Source organism: Nymphaea colorata, chromosome 7 (assembly GCF_008831285.2).
Source record: "Nymphaea colorata isolate Beijing-Zhang1983 chromosome 7, ASM883128v2, whole genome shotgun sequence".
NCBI classification, from domain to species: Eukaryota; Viridiplantae; Streptophyta; class Magnoliopsida; order Nymphaeales; family Nymphaeaceae; genus Nymphaea; species Nymphaea colorata.
Window position 1 is genome coordinate 2,550,621 of NC_045144.1, and position 25,302 is coordinate 2,575,922.

The 25,302-nt window shown below is 42.7% G+C and overlaps 1 protein-coding gene across 1 annotated transcript in view; it reads left to right on the forward strand.

Annotated features, from left to right (window-relative positions):
* Positions 1 to 25,302, forward strand: part of LOC116257793 (protein ANTI-SILENCING 1-like) — a 65,423-nt gene that overhangs the window by 22,105 nt on the left and 18,016 nt on the right. Inside the window, exons 5-8 of the mRNA XM_031634780.2 lie at positions 13,462 to 13,488; positions 14,922 to 15,014; positions 17,287 to 17,365; positions 17,538 to 17,628. Of these exons, the coding sequence (XP_031490640.1) occupies positions 13,462 to 13,488; positions 14,922 to 15,014; positions 17,287 to 17,365; positions 17,538 to 17,628 (290 nt within the window). The remainder of the gene's footprint in view (positions 1 to 13,461; positions 13,489 to 14,921; positions 15,015 to 17,286; positions 17,366 to 17,537; positions 17,629 to 25,302) is intronic.

Here is a 25,302-nt window from a genome sequence, read left to right on the forward strand (position 1 = left end):
CTTTAATCTAGGCGTCAATCCCCAAAGGCACATCCAACTTATGTACGTTATCCCTATTTAACTCCAAGATGCACCCGTTCACAAAAACGCGTGCTACATGCTCACTAAAACGGTCCTAAATTTTCCCCACAACATCACAAACTCTACCATGCTTCCCTATTGCTTCGAAAATTAACCCATCATGCTTAAATGGTCATTAAATACATGAATTATCGCTTTTCCAACATAATCCTAAACTTTCCCCAAAAACAAAATCTCTAACATGCGTCCCAAATCATCAATTCTAAACTCTAGCATGCTCTAATCGATAATATTCAATAATTTGGGCTTGATTAGATTTTGCTCACCCCAAAACAAGAGTCCGAACTGTTGTAAGTTGTAACGTCTCCGACAGCCACCCCAAGCGCTCAATCGATCCCCAAACATAAAAAATCGTGCCAAGACTCCACCACCAACACCACCTAGTCGCTGTTGTGAGGGGAAGAATACGTTCCCCTAGTTGCAAATCGACCAAACCCACAATATAATCAAAATCAGCGAGAAGGGTCCTCAAGGGAGGGGTCTGCCATAAAAAAAAACCTACGGTAGATGTTAGGTAGGCTGAAAACGAGTGGGAGAAAGGGTTCGGTCAAAAGGGGAAAAGAAGGCAGTGAGGTGAGAGCACGTGAGAGAAGGGAGAGAGAGCACTGACAGAGAAAAAAAACGGGCAGAGAAGAGAGAGCGCAAGAGAGACGAGAGAGAGAGACGGAAAAAGGGGAACAACAAGGGGGAGACAGAAAGAGAGGCGACAGTGGGTGAGAGTGGCGGAGGAGAGGAAGGGAGAAAGAAAGGATAGGGAGAGAGGGAGACCGATGGCTTACCTATGCAACACCGTCGCCGCCGCCGTCCTCGCCGCTGCCGGCACCACCTCTGTCTTCTTCTTCTTCTCTGCACTGGCCCGAGAGCACCCAGGAGATAGACGAGAGAAAAGAGGGAAAGGCGAGGGAGAAGAGCCCTCGCGTCGTCTCTTTCATGCCAAGGATTGGGGTCCTGGTCTGAGTTCCGATCCGACCCGACCTGCTAAAAACATAACGAGCGTTACAATTGTTGTTGAACCCTAGCTCTCATCTTCTTATTAAAGTTTATAACGGCTTCATATCAGGAGACGAGGCCCTTGTACGGTTGTACCACTTCTCTATTGCTCTAGGCTGGCATCTCAGATAAGCAAGAACGGATGGATCATCGCAGATGGAGTCTTCTATGCGGAGTTGAAGGAGGTGTGGAAAGAGGAAGGGCTGGCGACAGAGAATCCCTTCATCCCTACAGTAGGGCACAAAGATGGTGACACCAATGAATGGAAAGAGGGTTCAATAAGGCAGCCCGAGAAACCCCCTTGGAGCCGAGCCATGGCAGCCAGCATCATTGAGGGGCAGACTGTGGCAGGTAGTGCCGACTCATTCCAGAATGGAGATGAGCATTCTGCACTACCATTCTATGTTCAGGTTGATCCAAATGAATTGGTATTACATACAAAGCTTCAGCTCTTTGTTCTCATTGCACAGCACCCAGCGTTCCATCAGCTCCGTGCAGTTGAGCAGCGTGGTTACATTGCGATACTAATGCAGAGGAACAACTCTGGCATTCAAAGATTGGAGGCATTTTTGAAGATGTTTGAAGAATATTTGTCAAATTTTGGTAGGTTCTCTTTTCTCTTGGGTGGAACTTCAGTTGCTCAGGCCTGCATTAGGGCTAATACTGGAAACACCACTGCTTCTTCAAGGTTTTCTTCCTTGAGAAAGAAAACACATGAAGAGGTTCATGCTGAAATTACTCATCATGAAGGTTCTTTAAGGGTTACTTTTACAAGTGGAAGGGCAGGGTCTTACTCTCAGTTGGTTCCTCATGCAAAGGCAAGTCTGTCAAGACTGGCCGTCGCAAAGTTTTCATCAGGCAAGCACTCAGAATTTTGCCAAGACCACCAGCCATTCGGTAGTATTTGTGGAAGACGCGATAGAGTTTCAAACCATGTCTCAGTTTGTGCCAGTTGCAAGGTTGCTGCTCACATGGATTACTATCACATACTCAAGAATCAGTTTGCAACATGGTGTTTTGAACTTCGCGAAGACTTTTGTAGGCAGTATAGAGGGCCTGCTCGCAAGAATATCCAAGACAGGCCTGACACTGAATGCAGCTTATGTGGGTGACTAGGTGGTGCATTTCGCAAGACTACTGATGCACAATGGGTTCACGTTACATGTGCTGAGTGGTCGCTGGAATCAACATATGTGAGAGGACAACCATACCCAGTCGAAGGAATGGAATCCTTTTCTAAAGAAAGAGATTTGCACAGTTGCTGCATAACCAGGGTGTATGCATAATGTGTAGTTTTCATGACTGCAATACTACCTTTCATCCTCCATGTGCCAAGGAGGCCAACTTGTGTATCAGTGTAAAGGTTATTGAGGGAGCGATTAAGCATAAAGCTTATTTCAGGGCACATGGGCCAGATCAGATGGAAGAGGTTGAGTTCACATCTCATGGATCAGAAGAGCTATCCAGCATTCTTCTATCCATCATCAATAAGAGACTTCTCATCCATCAGATAATTTCTTTTCAGCTAAGCACACCTTGAAGACAAGGTGTTTTTCAAGGAGGGAGTATTGTTAGGGACCGGGTCCTGGGTCAGGCCCATTAGACTGACCCAGGAACAAGTATAAATAAAGGTTGGACAGCTGTAATTAGGGGTATCACATAAATTAGTGGGTGTTCCTCTGGGAGGAGAAACCCTAATCTGGAGATTAGGGCTGAGTGTGTGCGTGGAGTTTGGGGTTTTCTCTTGTAAGGGTCAGTAGTTAGCAGGTGGATGCTAACAACTAGCCTATAGACTTTTTTCAGTATGTGAAATATGAGAGGGAAAAAAAAAGTTTGCAACCTGAGCTAACCTTATTTGGTGGTGAATTTATAGATTTAGTGGCTTAGGCATAAAAGATGTACATCATCTATGTGTTCAACTATGTGTTTGTAGCAGAATTGTATGGCCTACTTTTTATCGAGATCATATGAATTGTGTTGAAGTATGTTAGATGGGTCTCGGGACCGGGTCCGGATCCGTATCCGATCCAACTTGTAGCCCTTGTTGGGCATTATTTAAGTAGTGTAACCCTAATCCTTATGGTGTGAATGAAAGACTAAGGAGAGAGAGTCTGGCGGCTAGTGGGCACCGGCTCCTCCTCATTCGTGGTTTTTTCCCTCTTGTTGAGGGTTTTCCACGTTACATCGTGATCGTTGTTTCTCTTCCTCTTCTTGTTCGTGTTTCTACATGGTATCAGAGCCGACGAGTTTGGGAAATTTTTAGGGTTTGTGAAGTTCCAACCCTAATATCTCTCACCGCTACCATCGCCACCACTGCAGTCACCGCCGCCGCTGCAGCAGCCACCACCGCTGCCGCTGCTGCTGCCGCTGCCACTGCCGCTGCCGCTGCCGCTGCCACTGCCGCCGCCGCTGTACCCAATACCACCGTCGCTGTTTCCGCCGCCGCCGGTGTCACCCTTTGCGCCATCGCCATCACAGCCACTCTTGCGGCGTCGCTCTTGCGCCGTTGCTCTTGCGTTGTTGACCGTCGCCGTCACCGTTGTCCCTTGCGCCACTGCCTTTCGCGCCGTAGTCTTGCTTTCCGGAGAAGAAAGAAGATATGCGTGCTTAGGCGCTTCCTAGGCTTGCCTCCCCCTATTCACGTCACTTCCTAGGGGTCTTTTGCAAATCCGGTGAAGTGCATCCGCCTCTTACCTGCAATATATTGCTTGGTTGATCTTTGATTCCATCTTCTTGTTTTTTTGGCGCCCACCGTGCAAGAAGAGGTGGCTGGTCCGTGACTTGGTAGAGGACGTAAAGGAGGAGAGGAGCGTAACTTGAGGATTGCCTCAACGTCCGCCGGCGCTCCGGCGATCGCATCCCCCTTTCCTTAAAAAGACCGGGGTTAAATTGGTCTTACGGGTGAAGGCTTTCCTCGTCTCGAAGTTGATTTCCTATTTACTTCTATACCTTGATACTTGTTGGGTTTTGCCTCTTGGATCTTGATTCCAGCAAGGAGAACGTGTGGCGCAACCTCTACCCGTGGGAGATTGCAGCCCGAGAGAGAGAAGGCACCGCTTCCGTCGAGCGACATCGACGATCGTTTCCCCCAATCGACATTCCGTTCACTCTTGGGGCTGATTGGGAATCCAGATATTACTGCCCGTTGGTACTCTCTGTTGTCATCGGTGCCTCTCTTGTTGTATCGCTGCTCGTGCCTCCTGTTGGACTATCTGTGATTATGGCAGCTTCTTTATCTATAGACGTTATGGCGGATTGCCGTATGGGAGAGTGGATCATTGACAGTGGCGCTACTCACCACATGACCGGCGATCCTAAGGTCTTTCATGGGTATAAGCTTTTATCAGGAAAGGATCGTGTTTCCCTTGCCGATGGTTCATCTATCTCTGTGGCTGGAAAAGGGAGTCTCCCACTTTTGAACAAGTTCTTAGTCCACAATGCTCTACATGTTCCTCATATTCCCTTGAATCTCTTGTCGGTTAGCAAGATCACGAAGGAGTTAAATTGCGAACTTATATTTTCCGCTGATCGCTGTGTTATGCATGACTTGGTGACAGGGAAGAGGATTGGGATTGGTCTAGCTTCTGACGGGCTCTATCGTTTACCTATGCTTGCTGCTCAGGCTCTCATGACGGCAGTCAGCCAAGCCACGAAGAATAGAGAGGACTCCCTTCAGTTGCTTCTACGGTGGCATGAGCGCCTTGGACACTTGCCTTTTGGCCTTCTAAGACAGTTGTTTCCTGATATATATTCCAGATTAGATATGACTATGGTGTCTTGTGATGTCTGTCACCTGGCCAAACATGTTAGGGCTTCATACCCTTTGTCTAGCCATCGGTCTAATGAGGTATTTGCCATGATTCATTCTGATGTGTGGGGGCCTGCAGGGATTCCTTCTTGTCATGGTTTTCAATATTTTATCACCTTTATAGATGATTATTCTCGTAACACTATTGTCTACTTGCTGAAAGACCGTAGTGAAGTTCCTACTGTCATAGAGACTTTCATTGCTTATGTGGAAACTCAATATGGAGCATCTGTTAAGACATTTCGATCTGACAATGCTCGAGAGTATATGTGCCAGTCTGTTGATAGCTTCTTTCGAAAAAAGGGAATTGTTCATGAGACTTCCTGTAGTTATACCCCTCCTCAAAATGGAGTTGCTGAACGAAAAAATCGTCAGTTATTGAATATGACTCGGGCTCTTCTTTTTCAACGTCATGTTCCAAAAAAGTATTGGGGGGATGCTGTGTTGACCAGTGCGTATCTTATAAACCGGTTGCCTAGTCGTGTGTTGAATGGGAAGACGCCTCACTCTCTGTTACCGGGGACTCGTGAACCTTTCTCTCTTCCACTCAGAGTGTTTGGTTGTGTTTGCTTTATTCACAATCATAGTCCTCACATTAAAAAGCTTGATCCAAGATCTATTAAGGGCATTTTTTAGGGTATTCTCCCACTCAAAAAGGGTACAAGTGTCGAGACCCTTCCACTGGTCGGGCCTATGTTACCAAAGATGTCACTTTCCTTGAACATGTTTCCTATTTTGGTGAGAATCCTCTTCAGGGGGAGTACTTTATGTCACGGGAAGAGTATTCTCCGAGTCAGGAAATTCAGTTTACATATTTTTTGGACTACAGGCGTGACTCCGTTGGTCCATCTAGTGAGGTGCATGAACAGGAGAAAAATGGAGAGTGTTCCACTGAGGCAGAAGAGAAGTGCAATCGTTTATTTGGGCAAGTTTACTCTAGGCGAAGAGTTTGTACAGATGAGATGACAGGTGGTGAGAATTCTACTCCCAATCCAATTAGTCCTTCCCTGGATGACCCAAGTCGTGCGCAGAAGCAACCTGTTGAAGAAGAGATTCAGACTGTTGCTGCTAGTGAAGAGCTTCCCATCGCCCTGCGAAAGGGTGTCAGGTCATGTACTCAACATCCTATTGGTAACTTTGTTTCATATTCTAGACTGAGCAAGGACTACAAATGCTTTGTATCTTCTCTTTCTTTGACTATGATTCCCAGGAATGTTGCTGAGGCTCAGAGTGATCCTAAGTGGACTTATGCAATGCAAGAAGAGATGGAAGCCTTGCGAAGAAACATGACATGGGAAGTTGTAAAGATTCCTGAGGCGGCTCACTTGGTTGGATCTAAGTGGGTCTGCACCATCAAGTACAAACCAGATGGGAGTGTTGAAAGATACAAAGCTCGTCTTGTGGCCAAGGGGTTTAGTCAGAAATATGAGATTGATTATTTGGAGACCTTTGCTCCTGTTGCGAAAATGAAGACTGTCAGAGTCATTATCTCTTTAGCTGTGATGAAGGAGTGGAAGATGTACCAACTTGATGTCAAGAACGCATTTCTCAATGGAGACCTTGAAGAGGAAGTATATATGTGTATGCCTCCAGGATATGAGGAACCTGGAAAATGTTGCAAGCTAAGGAAAGCTTTATATGGGCTCAAGCAATCTCCTCGAGCGTGGTTTGAACGACTCAGACTTGTCATGAGACAATGTGGATACCATTAAGGGCATGGAGATCATACACTTTTTGTGAAGAGAAATAAGCAAAAGGTTACTATTCTGTTGGTATATGTTGATGATATGATTGTTACAGGTGATGATGAAGATGAAATAATGAAGTTAAAGAAACTGTTGGCGATCGAGTTTGATCTTAAGGACCTTGGTAAGTTGAAATACTTCCTTGACATAGAAATTGCTAGGTCTGGGACTAGCCTTGTGCTAAATCAACGAAAGTACACTCTAGATTTGTTAAAGGAGACTGGGAAACTAGGGTGTAGACCAGCTTCTACTCCTCTAGATGCTGGCCATAAGCTAAGTCTTAGAGACGGGGAGCCACTCTGTGAAGAGGCAAAAAGAAGATATCAATGTCTTGTAGGGAAGTTAATTTATCTTACTCTCACTAGACCTGATATTACCTTTGCTGTGAATGTGATGAGCCAGTTCATGCATGCTTCCACGGATGCCCACTTGAAGGCTGTTGACAGGATCTTGTGCTACTTGAAGAGGAATCCTGGCAAAGGTCTCTTATATGTCAAGCAAGACACTCTTGGGATTGAAGGTTATTCAGATGCAGACTGGGTAGGTTGTATTGACACTAGGAGGTCCACCTCTGGCTATTGTATTTATTTGGGAGGGAATCTCATAGTGTGGAGAAGTAAAAGGCAAGATGTTTGTTCGCGTTCCAGTGCTGAAGCAGAATACAGAGCTGTTGCTATGGGAGTTTCCGAGCTTTTATGGCTGAAAGTATTGTTGACTGATATTGGTATAAAGGTTGAAGAACCAATGAAGATGTATTGCGATAACAAGTCTGCAATTAACTTGGCCAACAACCCTGTGCTTCATGACAGAACAAAGCATGTTGAGATTGACCGACATTTCATTCGAGAGAGAATTGATGCTAAAGAACTTGTACTTCCTTACATGAGATCTGAAGACCAAACGACTGATGTTTTGACGAAGGCTTTATCTTCGACCTCATTTGAGAGAAATGTATTTGATGAATTTAAGAGAGCTAAACTTTGATTAACTTCGAAAGAATCCCTAACTCCTCTTTATATAGACTAGTGGAGAGGGATAAGTTACAAGAAAGTCATTAAAAAGAAACATTATTACACAAGTGCCCTCTCAAGCCTAATACTGAGTATAAACACGTCTTAACACTCCCCCTCAAGTTGGAGCGTATATGTCAAATAAGCTCAACTTGGAACAACAACTTTGGAATGGTCCTCTTGCAAGAGCTTTAGTAAAAATATCAGCAGTTTGCCCTGTAGTTGAAATATGGGAGGTACTTACAAACCCCTTTTGAATCATGTCTCTGGTATAGTGACAATCTACTTCAACATGCTTGGTTCTCTCATGGAAAGCAGGATTATTAGCAATAAACAGAGCAGCTTTGTTATCACCTAACAATTGCATAGGAAGAGACACTTCCACAGTAAGATCCAACATCAGAGATCTAACCCACATAACTTCAGCAGTAGCCTGAGCCATAGCTCTATACTCAGATTCTGCACTTGATCTGGCAACCACTGTCTGCTTCTTACTCTTCCATGTGACCAAGTTGGATCCAATAAACACACAAAACCCAGTAGTGGATTTTCTGTCAAGGTGACATCCCGCATAATCAGCATCAACATACACAGATATAGTGAGAGATGTACCATTTTGAAAGAAGAGTCCCATTCTTGGTGAATTTTTTAGATACCTGAGAATCATCATGGCAGCATCCCAATGGACTTTCTTGGGCTTATCCATAAATTGACTCACTCTGCTGACAGCATAGGCAATATCAGGTCGAGTAACAGTGATATATAGGAGCTTCCCAACAATCCCTCTATATTGTCTAGCATCAACATCTTCAGTATCATCATCATACAAGCGAGTATTGATGTCCATGGGTGTAGAGGCAGGTCGACATCCTAGCATACCTGTCTCTTGCAAAACATCAGTAACGTATTTCCTTTGGCACATGATAAGACCCTTCTGATTTCTAGCAAACTCAATACCTAGGAAATAGCGTAGCTCACCAAGATCCTTGGTGACAAAGTGTCGTCCAAGGACGCCCTTGATGTTGGAAATCCCCTGAATATCATCCCCTGTAACAATGATATCATCAACATAGACAAGAACTATCACTGTACCTGTAGAAGTTTTCTTGACAAAAAGGGAATGATCAGCCGAAGAACGTCTGAAGCCCTCATTCTCAATATTCTCTGATAATTTTTGGAACCAAGCTCGAGGACTTTGTTTCAGACCATAAATTGCCTTTCTCAATCTGCACACTTTCTGACACTCCCCCTCAGCAACAAACCCTGGTGGTTGCTGCATATACACTTCTTCATGTAGGTCACCATACAGAAAGGCATTTTTGACATCAAGATGTGATAGAGACCAATTCTTGCTGACGGCAACAGCGAGAAGAACCCGTAAAGAAGCATGTCGTGCCACAGGAGAGAAGGTATCATAATAATCAACCCCATAAGTCTGAGTATAGCCTTTAGCAACCAGGCGAGCCTTATATCTCTCAATGTGGCCATTTGCTCTGTATTTAACAGTAAATACCCATCGACAACCAACAATAGCTGCATCAGATGAAGGAGTAACTAGTGTCCAGGTGCCTCTAGACTGAAGGGCATCCATCTCTTCTTGCATAGCTGCGGCCCATTTGGGATCAGAAAGAGCGTCCATGGGAGTCTGTGGAAGAGCTACAGCCGACAGTCCCTTGACAAACTGTCGGTAAGTAGGAGTGAGTCTAGCCATGGATAAATGACCAGAGAGAGGATGCAAAGTGCAACTGCGTTTGCCTTTCCTTTGAGCAATGGGCATATCAAGTTCATTAATATGAGGACCAGGAGCATGCTCTGGAGAGTCCCCTGTGTCATCATCACATAAAGAATGGTCAGCAGGATTTGTGTGTTCAGGAAGTACCTTGGGCATGCTGGGCGAAGGCACAGGAGCACAGGGGGCAGGTTGAACAGGTTTAGTGCGACGTTGGTAGATAGCCCCAAAACGCGAAGCAACGGGTTGTGGATAACTCATGAGAGGTAAAGGAAGGTGGACTTCATCACTAAATTCAGGCACCCTTAATTGAGTTCCATTTGGAGAGAAATAAGAGGTGGACTCAAAAAATGTAACATCAGCACTCACATAATATCGACGAGTAGAAGGATCATAACAACGATATCCCTTTTGAGTGCGGGAATAACCAACAAAGATCGTTTTGATAGCCCGAGGGGATAACTTATCTCTCCCAGGACCAAGCAACTGAACAAAGGCAACACATCCAAAAATACGAGGCGCAACAGAAAACGATTCTCTGTCAGGAAAAAGAACAGAGAAAGGAATAAGATCTCCCAACACAGATGACGGCATGCTGTAAGAACAGCATCTCCCCAATAAGAATGGGGAACATGGCTGTGGATGATAATGGTTCTGGCGACATCAAGAATATGGCGGTGTTTTCTTTCAGCAATCCCGTTTTGTTGAGAGGTATAGGCACAAGAAGTTTGGTGAATGATACCCTTATCCCTGAAAAATTGTTCTAAAGAGGAAGCACAGAACTCAAGAGCATTGTCAGAGCGCACAATCTTGACACAAGTATCAAACTGAGTCAGAATTTCATTGATAAAATTTTTGATTACATGACCCGCTTCAGATTTGTGTTTCATAAGAAAAACCCAACTAACACGACTGTAATCATCGACAGCAACAAGATAATACCGATGACCCTGAAGGTCAGGAGTACGACTCGGGCCCCAAACATCAAAATGAAGTAACTCAAACACAGAGTGGCTACTTCTACTGGACCGCGGAGGAAAGGATGACCGATGGTGTTTGCCTAACTGACAAGACTCACATTGAAAAGACGACTTAGGAGACAGCTGAGGGAGAACATGCAGCAGTTTCTGAAACGGGAGATGTCCAAAACGTAAGTGCCAAGTATAAGCCGAGGATGAGGACGACCCCGACGAGGTAGATCCAGCAAAGGGAAAGGAATGCACTAGCCTGTAGAGACCTCCCTGTTCACGGCCACTGCCAATCACCCTGCCCGTCAGTATATCCTGAAACACAAGAGAGGAAGAGTCAAATATAGCACGACAATTTAATTCTCTGGTAATCTGACTGATAGAAAGTAGGCTATGGGGGAATTTGGGTGCATGAAGAACGTGCTGCAGCGGCAATGATGAAGTAAGTTGGACCTCTCCATGTCCAACAACTGGTGAATATTTTCCATCTGCTAGAATAACCGAACGACCCGGTGGAGTAGGGATGTAAGAGGTGAATTGCGTCTTATCCCTACAGAGATGTGTCGATGCACCAGAATCAATAAGCCAATCTGTAGTGTGAGGAGCAGAGCAGACTGTACAGGCAGAATACGTACCAGATGAAGAAGCACTCGCAGCGGTAGAAACAGTAGAAGTGGTCGGACCAGGGGCTTGATGGGCGCTGTCGCCAATCAAGTGCCTCAACTGAGAGAGAATGTCATCTACATGCAGCTCACTGGAGGAGGCAGTGTGCTGAGGCTTAGGCTGCTCAGGAGAATCAGTAGATACAGTCTGATTTGCAAACGCTGGACGACCATGTTTCTGCCAACACTTATCCACAGTATGACCAATGCGGTGACAAAACTGACATACAGGGCGCGAAGGGGTATTGCCACGGCCACGGCCCCCTCGTCCTCTGGCAAAAAAGGGTCCACCTCTGCCACGAGTAGCAAGCATAGCAGAAGTGGTATCAGGAACAGTCGATGCAGAGATCGGAATTCTGCTGAGCCTACTGTAAGCCTCATCAATAGGAGGAATCGAGGGACTAGTAAGCATTTGGTTCTTTGCGGATTCATAAACAGAGTCTAAACCAGAAAGAAAGACCCCTACCATAAGCATATCTCTGTATGCCTTTTGTTGTTCACACTTGCATGCGGGAAAGTAGCTATTCAGTCTCTCAAACATGGATTTGAGACTAGAATAATAAGTGTGAAGAGGTCGGCCATCTTGTCGCATCTGATGAATATCATGATGAAGCTGCATAATGCGCGTTTCATTTCTCGCCTGTGAATACGTGGCAGCAAGGGAATCCCACATATCCTTTGCACTGTCCTTGTGCAAGACTTCATTTGCAATTTCTTGAGAGAGAGTACCAACAATCCATACCATAACCAACGAATTATCTTTAAACCAAGTAGTATATTTTCCTACCTTCTGTACGGGCTCGGGCTCCAATATGAGATGTTCCTTCTCATGAGCGATCAAGGTTCTTTTTACTTGCATGGCCCACATCTCGTAATTACCCCCATCCATTTGGGTGATAATGCTGGAAAATGGGGAACTCTTCATCTCTCCCGACGATACAAAGGAAGAGGGATTAGCGCCACTGCTAATTTCAGACATCTTTCAACACAAGGAGGAAACCGAGCCACGGAATAGGAAGTGCAGGCAAAAAGAATACAATCACATATCGAAAGACAACATGCTGATCATGAAGCAATATGCAGTGAACGCATGTAGCAATCCAGAAGTCTGATCGGCGGGAAGAGGCAACAGCAGAACTGAACGAAGAGAGATACCAGAGACGACGCTGAGAAGAAAATCAGCGTGCAGAACCTCGGGCAGAGCAGCGGCGGAACAGGAGCAGCGGAAAGCGGAGCAGCGTGCAGCGGAGGAGCAGCGTGCAGAGCAGCGGCGGAGCAGGAGGACAGGCGAAGCAGCAACGGGCGCAGGCGTTCAGTCTGCTGGGCGGAGCAACGGCAGAGTGCACACGCGGCGGCGGCGCAGGCGGACGGGCGCAGGCGGACGGGTGCAGGCGGACGGGCGCAGGCAGAGGCGGCGCAGGCAGAGGCGGCGCAGGCGGACAATGGGTAGGGCGACGAGGGGAAGCAGGGCTGGGTCGGGCGGCAATGGACAGGGCGCGGTCGGGCGACAATGGACAGGGCGGCAATGGGCAGGGCTGGGTCGGGCGGCGGCAGCTGATGCCGATCAGGCGGCGGCCGGCGCCGCTCAGTCGGCGACAACTCGCTGAGGAGGAGACGGCTGGTGCTCTGATACCATGATGAATTTAAGAGAGCTAAACTTTGATTAACTTCGAAAGAATCCCTAACTCCTCTTTATATAGACTAGAGGAGAGGGATAAGTTACAAGAAAGTCATTAAAAAGAAACATTATTACACAAGTGCCCTCTCAAGCCTAATACTGAGTATAAACACGTCTTAACAGTATTCAAGTTGGGCATGTTTGATATGTATGCCCAACTTGAGGGGGAGTGTTGAAGTATGTTAGATGGGTCTCGGGACCGGGTCCGGATCCGTATCCGATCCAACTTGTAGCCCTTGTTGGGCATTATTTAAGTCGTGTAACCCTAATCCTTATGGTGTGAATGAAAGACTAAGGAGAGAGAGAGTCTGGCGGCTAGTGGGCACCGGCTCCTCCTCATTCGTGGTTTTTTCCCTCTTGTTGAGGGTTTTCCACGTTACATCGTGATCGTTGTTTCTCTTCCTCTTCTTGTTCGTGTTTCTACAGTTCTCCATTTATGTTTTCATTGTTCACCTGAAACCTAGCTTTAACAATTTCTCCCATGTTTAGTTGTTCACTGTCTGCATTCTTTTTTCATGAACTCGTGTACATTTTTTTGCCAGGATCTGCTTACACTTGAACTGTTCTCCAACATATTCCTTTCTAAAAAAATATGATCCATTCTGCATGTGAATATATCATGCTACAAGAAATTGTTTCTTCATGTGAAAATATTGTATCTTACTATTTTAACGTTCTCATGTAAGAATATCATGGTATGCATTTCCTTTTGCCACTCACTAAATTAAGAGTTCTCTATGTTCTTGAGCTGACTCTGCACTATTTATATCTCCGTGTTTGTTATGTGCAGGACAGAAGTAAATGGTTCAAAGAGCTTGTGAGTACTTATTTCTCATTTTCAAGATATATCTTTGTTGTTACATAAAAGTACCCTTTTTGAGCTGCTGACTGTCACTATATCAATAAGAAGTGTTGATAAGGTTCCACTACGTGTATGTGTCCTGGCGATTGAGAGGTTTTAGTTGCTGAGCTTAAGAAACTCCCATAGATCTATTTATAATATTAGTGTCAAGAGTTCCTGACTGGTCCTGGGTTATCTTCTGCATAGTCATGTTGTACATGCCTCACCTTACCCAGCTCTGCTGCTGAGGTGCCTTAATTTGTTTTATTTTATTTTTTTAAAATTCTTTCATCTTTTCTTCTTCTTCTTCTTTTATTGCTTTCTTCTTTCCCTTTCTTCTTCCTTGCCATATGTCCATGTTTTAGTTATGGCCTACCATGTTCCAGTGAACCTACACCAACTATGTTATGCTATGTCTACTATCATATGAGGTCCCTTCCATTTTGGTGAAATTCCTTTATTTGTCTCCACCATCATGCCTACTAGCGAAAGCTTATTGTGGACATGTACATTGAGAATGGAAGGGAGGAGTTGATATGTTACTTGGTTGGAGTCAGGTATTTCCAGATGGGTCAGATATCGGGGCTGTTGATCGCCTAGCTGTGATCCATGTTGGGGATGAGTTGGAACTAGAAAGTTCAAATCCATTCTCAAGAAACTAGACTTCTTGCTCTGAGCAATGCCATATATTACCAGTCATGGGGACCTGAACTTGTTAGATAAACTGATCCAACCTATATTGTATCCAATAGGATCTGGGTTTGGGATGAGAAATGGAAGTCAACATAAATATTCAGGTTGGACCTATGTGGTTTCATCAGTAATAGGTTAGGTGTAGAAGTCACCAAGGCCTTGTTGAGTGACTAGTCGTTTTTGGACTTTTTACCTTATTTTTTAAAATTTAAAGTATGATAACTTTTACACAGTTAAGAAAATGTTGTGAGAGTCAGATATGCCATATGTATCCCTGTTTTGAATTTGGATTTTCTCTCTTTCCCCCTCTCTTTCCCTTTCTCCCTCTATCTACTGAGGCTTCTGGGCAATATGCTTTTATATCCTGCATATATATTTTCCGTCTATATGTAAATGTCTGGAATCTGGGTATATTTCTCCGATGCGTATGTACATATCTGGCATATATTTCTGCAATATAAATATCTGTTTGCTTCTTTTTGCATATAGATAAGTCACATTGGATACCTAAATTTCCATTTATTGTTGAGGGATGCTACATAAAGTGGGCGAACCATGTAGTTTACAAATATTACAAGGGACAATGTTACATGGTTATTTATGATGACAAGAAGTAACTTTTATATTTTCTTGATTGTTTGTTACCTTCAACTTAGAATCTGACAACTTTTCTTGCCTATAATTCTACTGTGTGTGATATTCTTATTTTCCTTCAGACATGGGAAGAGCAGATGCAGAAAGCTCAGGAACATGGAAAACTGGTCTTGCTTAGTAATCTGGATCCATCTTACAATTCAGCAGAAGTAGAGGTAACTTGTCCTATGTGAAATGCTCCTGGTGAATGTAGTAACCAATAATCCCTTTTTTTAAAATTAAATTATGAACTTAAGGGTATCTACATGAGTGCATTATATTTCAAACACCAACCATAGTTCCATCTCAGGGTTCTATTCCAAAACCAATATTGTAAAAGGTGTATCATAATGTGTGTCGGTCGGGCTGACCTATACATTGTATCGTAATGTGTTGTAAATGTAGCATAACATATCGTAGAATTTATTTTTTAATTCAAAAAATAGAAAAAAATCAGGGAATATGTATTCCATATAAAAACACATCTCACATAAAGCATGTTCATGATTCATAATTCATCAGCTATAATAGGTCAATTATCAACAACACATTCAAAATGACAATCACAAGTTTTTTTGGAAAAACTGAAATTTTTTATGTTTTTCAAAAGAAGATGATTTTTAAATACATTTTAATCTTTTGAGTTTTATGAATAGTTATATCAATATTTTTGTAAGAAAATTAATAGTAAGCTTATAATTTAGTATGTACTATGTATATTTTTTATTTTTAAGTTTGTTGGATTCTTGAGATTTTCCTGAGATTTTTCTAAGAAAAGTAAATTCTGATTAATACTTAAGAAAACTCTCCCTGATAAAAATTTGACTGTCACATTTATGACAATGGTTTGAATTATTTAGCCTAATCCATAACTCTGCAGCTGAACAATCATGAGGAATCAATATCAGCACCTCTTGGAACAAGGTCGAATTGTTGTCGGTTTGACCAAAGCCTGATCTCATTTCAAATCCAAGCCATGCATTTAAGATTTCAAATATCTTAGTCGAGGCATCCCTTTTATCATCATTTTCTTCTTGCATAATAAATTATGGCAGTGCTGAAATTGAATCATCCGGATGCCCAGAAAGGTTTCCCTCCTTATAAAAAAGGATTTGCCTTCTCCAAGTCAGAAAGTTGGAATGATTGAGTTTCCAAAAGCAAGTTGGAAGGTTTGAGAAGGACTGGAAGAGAAGTCCTTGCTTTTGAATTGGAATTTAGAAAGGAAGTATTATTGGTATGGAATATAGGCAGATTTCGTCAATGTAAATAAGTGGCTGCAGCATACTTTTCCTGAGGGATTGATTCTTTTTTTCTCTTTTCCTCCATTTTTTGTTTTCTTTTAAAATCAGCACCTCCAAGAAAATAAGCCCGAATCTTGTTTTGATGTCATCTTAACCAGATATATGCTGCAGAACCTTCAAACTGGTTGAATGCAGAAACCGAATAATGATATAGTTTTGTGAGCCATTCAAAACAATGAAGAAAGGGGATTTTTAATCAGTTTTCAGATGAAATTGAAAGTGAATGTCTGCAAACAATGGACAAAGTGCCCTCTTGCTTTTATTGACTTAGGGACTGCAGTTATAAAAGAAAGAATAAAATTGTGTGGGGGTTTTGAACTTGGAAGATGAGAAAGGAAGATTGAGGGTTTTGTACAACTATGGTTTGGTTTTGATGAAATTAGGGGTTTTCAAGCTTAAGAAAGTATGACAGACTTGGGATATGAAAAGCAATCAGTGAAACAGAATGTATTTGCTGTAGATACATAAAGGGAAGTCAATTAGGAATTGAGAAGAAGAAGAATAGAAACAATTCTCCTAAATGAAAGTAAAAATTTCTTAACTTAGAAGTCAACTATAGATCTTTTTTAGGATTGTCTCATGGAGCAAATCACAGCATTTGAATGTAAACTAGCTCTGATTCCTTGTCAGGTTTTGGAAGAACAGCCTCCATAATCTATGTTTACTGAAACTGAGAAGGAAGACAAAGGAGTTTGTAGAGGACATAACCTGATTCCATTTAATTATATATTGTGAGAAAACAAAACATGTGTTAATAATGCTCATACTTACAAGAGCAGTATTAGAAGTGCATACACAAATACGCCCCAGGATATACCACATGTTTATCTAGTTGACATCTTAGACATTTTAACCATTTCTGGATTATGAATTGGATGTCCAAATAAAATATAGATAAGAAAAGGTTTTAGAATTTAGGGGAAAAATAAATGAAGGGTTGAAAACTTCTCCCATATGAGGAACAAAAATTGCATAACTTGCTCTTTTTAGATTGCACAAGGCATGAAAAATTGGTGTACTTTTTTTGTATAAAAATCTTTTAAGATGCTATTTTGTTTCTCCCTTTTAGCATTTCGGTATATAGTTTTCCAAAATATTAACAACACTGTCTTAGTTGAGCTATATGACCTACTTGTTTATTTTTCAGGAAATAATCTGGAGTGGTTTTCGAGAAAAATGCAAAGCCAAAGTTTTACAGTTTACTTCATTTTCCAGCCCCCATTGTGGTGAGTATTGAAGGACATTCACAGAAGGACATTCACATGTTTGATCCATTCAGTAGCTGTTTGCCTGATGATGAGTTTGTTGAACAGCATGAGTATTCATGTTTACTAGATTAGTCTAGCCAAGATGTTAACTTGTAAATTCTAATGTTCCATTCAATTGCTTCCATAATAGGTCAAGCATTTGTCATCTTCATGACAAGGGAAGCTGCAGAACTAGTCATTAAAAGGCTTAATGAGGGATGCTTCATGTTGTCAAGTGGAAGGTAGTGTGCTTGTATTATGTATTAAAATGCCATGTTAGTTTGGTTATTTGTCATGATACTAACTTTTTTTTTGAATGAGGGAATATGTACCGTTGGCTTCTGTCATATGGTTCGATTTTTCTAAAAGTTCACTTGTTTATAGCATATTCATGACAAAGGAAATAAGTTATGTAATGGAGGAAAATGATGGTTTATTAGAAATGGTTTTGTTTGTTTTGCTGAATAAATGTGGTAGTTTACATTAAGATTATTGTATGTTTTGTCACAAGGTTCTGTGGACTTTTTGTGGATTGGTGCTTTTGACTTTCTGGATTATTGATACGAGGTTGGCATAATTGTCAAAGGTATGAGATCTATTCAGATCTCACAGCAGGAAGGAATAAAAGGTCAAATAGGTGAAAAATGATTCTGGAGTTCTAGACTTTGAAGGGATGCCTGCTTATGTTCTGGATTGTTGGGTAGGCTCCATATTATGGTAAAGATGTTAAGTAAATGTCTGAGCCCCTAATGTAGATTTTCAGTGAAAAATATTCCTGCTTTGTCCTATTGCAATTGTCATGTAGACAAGAGATCTGTTTGAATTTTGGACAAAGACTGGAATATATCGAGAGATGATTTCTTGATAATCTTTTCCTGAGTTAGCTGTTCTATTGATGTTTGGCACTTTCGTTTATACACTCAAGTAAATAGATATCCTGCGTGACTGCGTCTAGTTACGTTATATGCATTATTGGAATGAACATTGTGCAGACTGGTGATTGCATTTCTTGCAATGTGCAATTGTGTGGAGCCCAGAGAATCAGAGATATAAAATAGCTGCTCCTTGTCCATCAGTCTTGCTGTCATTTTCCATTTCTATTTCTGCAGGATCTGAAAAATAGTAGCAAATTACTTCTGGAGAAAAGATCAAATGATGGATGATTACTGAAGATAGTTGGAGCCAGTGCCCTTTATCAACGTCTTTAGGCTAGCAGCTAGACATTTCCATCTATAGACATACAGGCCTGATGGCCATGCTGGTCTATCTTTCTGCATTTATTGTGGCCACTATGACCTGAGCTGCTTTCATGCTGTCCATGTGGTCCCCAGGTGCAGTTAGAGTGCCTCCTGCCTCCATCTACTGCTCTCTGCCCTTGTTAAGCCTGCATTTCCCTTTTGCTTCAGTACCGTCGGCCGAGTTGGTCCTATCTGCCTCAGCCAGCTTGACCCTAACTGTCCTGGGCCTCCTGGCCATTGCTGTGCCTAGCCACATGTGTCTGTTCACTATGGAAAAGAACAACTTCCACCACCCAGACAGGACTAGAGTTGCTGAGAAGATGGCGTATCCACCTCAAACTGCTGTATCTATCTCTTCACTTGCTGCTTCATAATAAGTCCTGCCTTTGATCTTGCCTGGTCTCATTGTAATCTCTCTCAGTTGCTACATGCGGTCTATAGTTCCTTGGTCACGTGAATGGTCCCAATCTGTGAGGCTTGGCTGCTATACAGCTGAAGATACCAACAGCTACCCTGGATGGCTGTGGTATCATCTAAATGCATGATGCCCTGCCTTGATCTCCTCCCCATTGTGCTTGCGCATCTATGGCCCATATCAACTCCTTCCCCCTTTGCTTGGTCTTATCATCAAGATATGACCATAAGGAACCTCTCCAGGAACTCATCCACATCCTCCCATGTATCCTCCATCTTCACCCCATCCACCTGACGAAGAGTTGGCACACTATTCAACCGTCTCTTTGAAGTCTCCTCTCTCTATGATTTAAGTTGGCAAGGGAGCTGGTCATCCCACTCCACATTGGTTTCTCCAATAGGAGGTCTGCCATGAAAAGGTTTCAGGCATGATGTGTGATCCAGGGGGAAGCTCGTGATAGGCCTGACTAAGTAGAGTTCGTTGTCCTTTCATGACCTCTCCTCAGTCTCCTTCTTCAGACTCTCCTTCCTCTTTATTTTTGATCAAAATTTGTCTTGTTATGTTTTTAACCATTGCCAAATTGCTTTTGATAATCTTTAACATTTTATCTCTTAGTTTCTTGTCCAATTTCAAGTCTTGTATCCATTGCCAAATTGCTTTCTGGTAATCTTTAACAAATTATCTCATTTTCTTAGTTTCTCGTTCAATTTCAAGTCTTGTATCCATTGCCAAATTGCTTTCTGGTAATCTTTAACAAATTATCTCATTTTCTTAGTTTCTCGTTCAATTTCAAGCCTTTTGCTACTTTTTGATTTGCTATTATTAGAGTTAGGGATAACCATAACGACTATTTCATAAGTTGTCATGCCTATGTTAAAGAATGGTGGCCGGTGGTATGTGTCCAGCCACCTAAATATTATTTTGTCCAGCTCTTTGTTTTTTGGTTTACATAGCATCTTAGGAAGGTCTCTAGAGCCTCATTTACCATTTCACTCTAACCGTTTTGTTTGGGTGTGGTAAGCTGCACTGAAGCACAATTTGGTTTGTGTTTACTTGAATTTCTCCCTTCAGAACCCACTCAAGAAATGGGTCTCTATATCACTCACAGTAGTTTTGGGTATTGCATGTGACTTGTGCATTTGCTCATGAAAGGCATCAATGACGTATTGATGGTGAAGCTCTTGGTCAATGACATAAAGTGGATGTATTTCATAAGCATGTCGGCAGCCACTAGCATTGTCTCCTTGCGTTGGAATAGGGTAGCACCTCAATAGTTCCCTAATCGTGGTCAAGGTGCTTATGGCTCATCTGTCTACTTCGCTTTAGTCTGTAGCATTGATAAGCTTGCAGTTTCCACAACCGCAGTGCCCTCATCTTTAGCCACATTGATCCGATCTACTCAACTGGCCACATCTTGATTGCCCTGGCTGTTGTTGCATTCTACTACATGCGATTGCTTCGGCCTAGGCTGTTGTGGCAACAATTTATTTGCCTCAAATTGCTGCAGCATCTTGACTTGCTGCTATGCAATGTTGCTGACACCTTGATCTTGCTTAGCCTCATAAGGAATAACCTCCCTCAACTATACCTCTCAGCCTAATGCCTATACTCCCTCATTCATGTGAATGGTCCTAACCTCATTATTCTAGCATTGCGTACGGAAGGTGCTTGGCTAACTTGTGACTCATTCTCAGGGTTAGTCAAGAAAAGCTTGATGGGAGTCCTTTTTAAGTGACTGATCAGCGAAGAGTTTTATGCTTCAATGTATAGAAGTAGTTTTATCATTGTCTTTGGTGATAACATGTGGGTGCAAGGAGTGCTTCTTAGGTCTTTTCTCTATTGCATGTCACATGACTTTGTCAGTTATATGGGTGGTGGTCTCAGACTGACTGGTGGTGAGAGTATTAGTGTCATGTAGGCATGCGATGCCCATTGATCCACCAGATTGGACACACTTTGTTGTTGGAGGACTAGAAGTTGGCCAACTCTCAGATTCCATTTATATATGCTCAAGATTCAGTTGAAAAGTCAAGAACAAATGATCAGCAAGTAGCTTATAGGCTATGAAATGGTCTACTTATAAACCTTTACGATGACGGAAGTGATAAACTCCAACTCACATCATATCTCCTAGTTATCCCTTCAGCTGTGGAGGCTTGGCCACTGGCTTATAGGTTTTCACCTCTTGGTCAGTTGCCTGCCTATGTGAGGTCATTGTTAAGCTGTTCACTCTCCTATGCTTCTTGCAACAACCTTAGCATCTCCCCTCCATGCAATTCTATTTTGCCTATTGGTTATACCTCATGGCTAGTTGTGGTTGCTCCCACTGTTTACATTATTGTCTCACTAACATTGATGTGGTGTTTATTTTATCTCATTTGCTGACTTTCCAGCCACCTACTTGGCCCACTTGCACCTGCACCTTTGTGCCAAGGTTACATCCTTGTGTGCTCGGCATTGTCACCAATTGCCTCGGCCACAAGGCTTTATGCCTCTTTGGCCACACAGTTCCATTGGTTCCTATCTTCTGCTGCCATTCATCTTGCCGCATTTGTCGTGGCTAGCATAACCTAAGTCGCCTCGACACTGTCAAGGACTCGTTAATGGCTATTGTACTTAATGGTCCCTCAGAATGGTCAGTCAAAATACTTGTGGCACTTCCATCTACTTCTCCCTCTCTTTGATGAGCTTGCACTTCTCTCTCCCAATGCCCTAAGCTTTGGCTGTGTTGGGCCCATTTGCCTCAACCAACCTGACCCTAATTTCCGTGGCTGCCAACAGAGAATTCACATTGTCTAAATTCTGGCCAGTCCCAATATTGTAGTCTTGGAATCTCCGAGCAGCTTCGGTAATCAAATGACTCAATGAGGCAATGGTTGTCCCAATCGCAACCAGCCAAGGTTCCATTCCTCCGTTGGTCCCAATTATCATGTGCTTCTTTTGTTGACGAGTCTGTACTTCCTCTGCTAGATAATTTGTTTTGTCTTCAACCATACTATCATGGATGGCAGCCAACCGTCGGATAGCTTGGCACCGACTTAGCTCCCCACGCCCCACTGTGCCAGATGATCAACCTGGACTTTGGTACTAGTTGTCACGGGCTCAATTTGTTCGGCCCGGCGGTCGCTCGTCAGCCGTAGCCTAAAGGGGCAAAAGGGTGTGCAGATAACTTGAAAAGAACGAGTGCATGCGGAAATCAAAGATCGCAAGGAGATGGAGGGATGCTCTTGCAATGGGCATAGACAGCCAATGTTATCCGTATCATACGATACGTATCGTATAGGTCGAAGAAACCTATATGATATGCATTCGATAGACGATACAAGTGCGTATAGTACGCGTATCGCCTGTATCGTGTGATATGGGGGCCGTATCATGCGATACAGGGGCCGTATCGTACGATACGGGAGAAAAATTAGAAAGGGGCCCAACGGCCCCTTTTTTGCGTGTTTTTTTAAAAGCTACGCTCCTCTCTCTCTCTTTTCTTGTTTCTAAACACTGCAAAATAGGTGGGAGGGAGAGATTTTCTCCATTTGCATCAAGCTTTGTCAGTGAATAAGCTTTCTTTCTTGTCGTGAGGACTGTTGCAAAAGATGGAGAAAAGAGAGGGAACACAAGAGAAGAGAACGAGAGGGAGAGAGAGAGAGTGAGAACAAACAAAACGTACTTTCATTGCTAACCCTAATCTCTTATTTAAAGAGAGAATAGGGGTTGGCTAGTGTCTTTACACAAGAGAAACACAAAAAGATATAAATGACTCAAGAAGACTCTAACTTTTAAATAATCAGAAAACTACCACACTTAAATATAAACCTCTTAATTTCAACACTCCCCCTCAAGCTGGAGCATAGATATCAATCATGCTCAGCTTGTTACAACATCTAGAGAAATCACCAATAGGAAGAGCCTTAGTAAACATATCTGCCGCCTGATCTTCAGAAGCTACATGAACTGTAGACACAACACCTCCTTGTATAAGATCCCGAATATAATGACAATCGACCTCTATGTGCTTTGTTCTCTCATGAAATACTGGATTATTTGCAATGTAAGTGGCAGCCTTGTTATCACAGTACATTCTCATAGGAAGAGGAACTTCAATACTCATATTTGTTAGCATAGACTTAACCCAAGTCATCTCAGTAGCCGTTTGAGCCATTGCTCTATATTCAGATTCTGCAGTTGATCTCGAAACTACATTCTGTTTCTTGCTTCTCCATGATATTAGGTTGCCTCCAACAAAGATACAAAAGCCTGTGGTAGACCCTGCATGGTCAGCATCACTGTAAGCAACAATTTCTGGAGATTCACCTTTCTTGAAAAAAAGGCCCTGCCCGGAGATGTCTTTAGATATTTCAAAACCATCAATGCAGCATCCCAATGGACTTTTTTAGGTTTTTCCATAAACTGACTTAGTTTCCCAACAACAAAGCTAATATTTGGTCTAGTCACAATGACATACAGAAGCTTGCCAATAAGTGACCTGTAAGATCGTGAATCTACTAGCTCCGATTGATCATCATGAAGTTGAAGATGTGAATTCATCGGAAGATTAGCCGGCTTGGCTCCTAACATCCCTGTATCCTGTAGTAGGTCAAGTACATATTTCCTCTGAGACAACACTACACCTTCTTTGTTATGAGCAACCTCAATTCCAAGAAAATATCGCAAGTGACCAAGATCTTTTGTGACAAAGTGCTTCTGAAGGAAAGTCTTTGTGATCGAAATTTTTTGATCACAATCACCTGTCAGGATAATGTCATCAACATAAACTACCATAACAAGTATACCTTTGGAGGTCTTCTTGATGAATAGAGAATGGTCCAAAGGAGATCTTTCAAATCCACACTGTGAAACGACCTCAGATAATTTGTGAAACCACGCTCTAGGACTTTGTTTAAGTCCATAAATTGCCTTCTTCAAATGACACACTTTTCTACACTCCCCCTGTCGCTCGAACCCTAGGGGCTGTTGCATATATACAGTCTCTTCAAGATCACCATAGAGAAAGACATTCTTTACATCCAGCTAATACATAGGCCAATTGGAGTATACCGCAACAGAGATAATGAGCCGAATAGTACCTAACCTGGCCACAGGAGAGAAAGTCTCAAAGAAGTCAACTCCATACGTCTGGGTATAACCCTTAGCCACTAATCGAGCCTTATATCTCTCTACAGACCCATCTGAATGGTACTTGACTGTAAAGAGTAAAGACCCATTTAGAGCCAACAATATCACAATTTGAAGGAGGATCAACCAATTCCCAAGTACCACGCTGTAAGAGAGCATCCATCTCATCTTGCATGGCTTTTCGCCATTTACAGTCTAGTAGTGCTTGTTGATGACTAGTTGGAACAGTATGAACTGTCATAGCATGAAGAAACTGCTGTAAATTGTCATCAAGGTGGTCAGTGGAAACAAATTGTGAGATTGGATGCATAGTACACTGTCTCTTGCCTTTGCATAGGGCTATAGGCAAGTCCTGAGAAGGATCAATGTCAGGTATACTTACTTCAATGGAGCTCACATCCTGAGAAGATTCTGATGGTCGACCATGAGAGGGATCCTGCCGACGCGTGTATACCAATGGAGGGTCCTGGAACCTATTCATTGTCGGAGTAGGAGAGGGAAAAGACTGCAACGGGACTGGAGGGATAGGTAGAGGAATAAGACATGGCATCTCAGATGACACAGAAGTAGGACTGAAGTAGGACTGAGACTCGAAGAAAGTGACATCCACACTGATATACTCTTTGTGAGTTACCGGATCAAAACACTTGTACCCTTTTTGGTTTCGAGGATAGCCAATGAAAACACATTTAATGGCTTGAGTAGCAAGTTTATCATGTTTGGGCCCAAGAATGTGAACAAAACAAGTACAACTAAATACTTTAGGTGCAACAGGAAATAAACTTCGATTGGGATAAACAAGTTTAATCGGTACTTTGTTGTCAATGGAGGATGATGGTAAACGATTTGTTAGGTAACAAGCCATGAGTATGGCATCACCCCATAAGTATGCAGGTACATGATTATGAAACATTAGGGTACGAGCAACAGTTAGAAGTTGTCTATGTTTTCTTTCAGCAACTCCATTATGTTGTGAGGTGTGGGGACATGTAAATTGGGGAGAGATACCATTTTCAGCATAAAAGGTCATTAAGATAGAGGATTTGAACTCAAGAGCATTATCAGTGCGAATACACTTAACCAAAGAACCAAACTGAGTTTTTATTTCAATAATCAAGTTTTTGAGGATA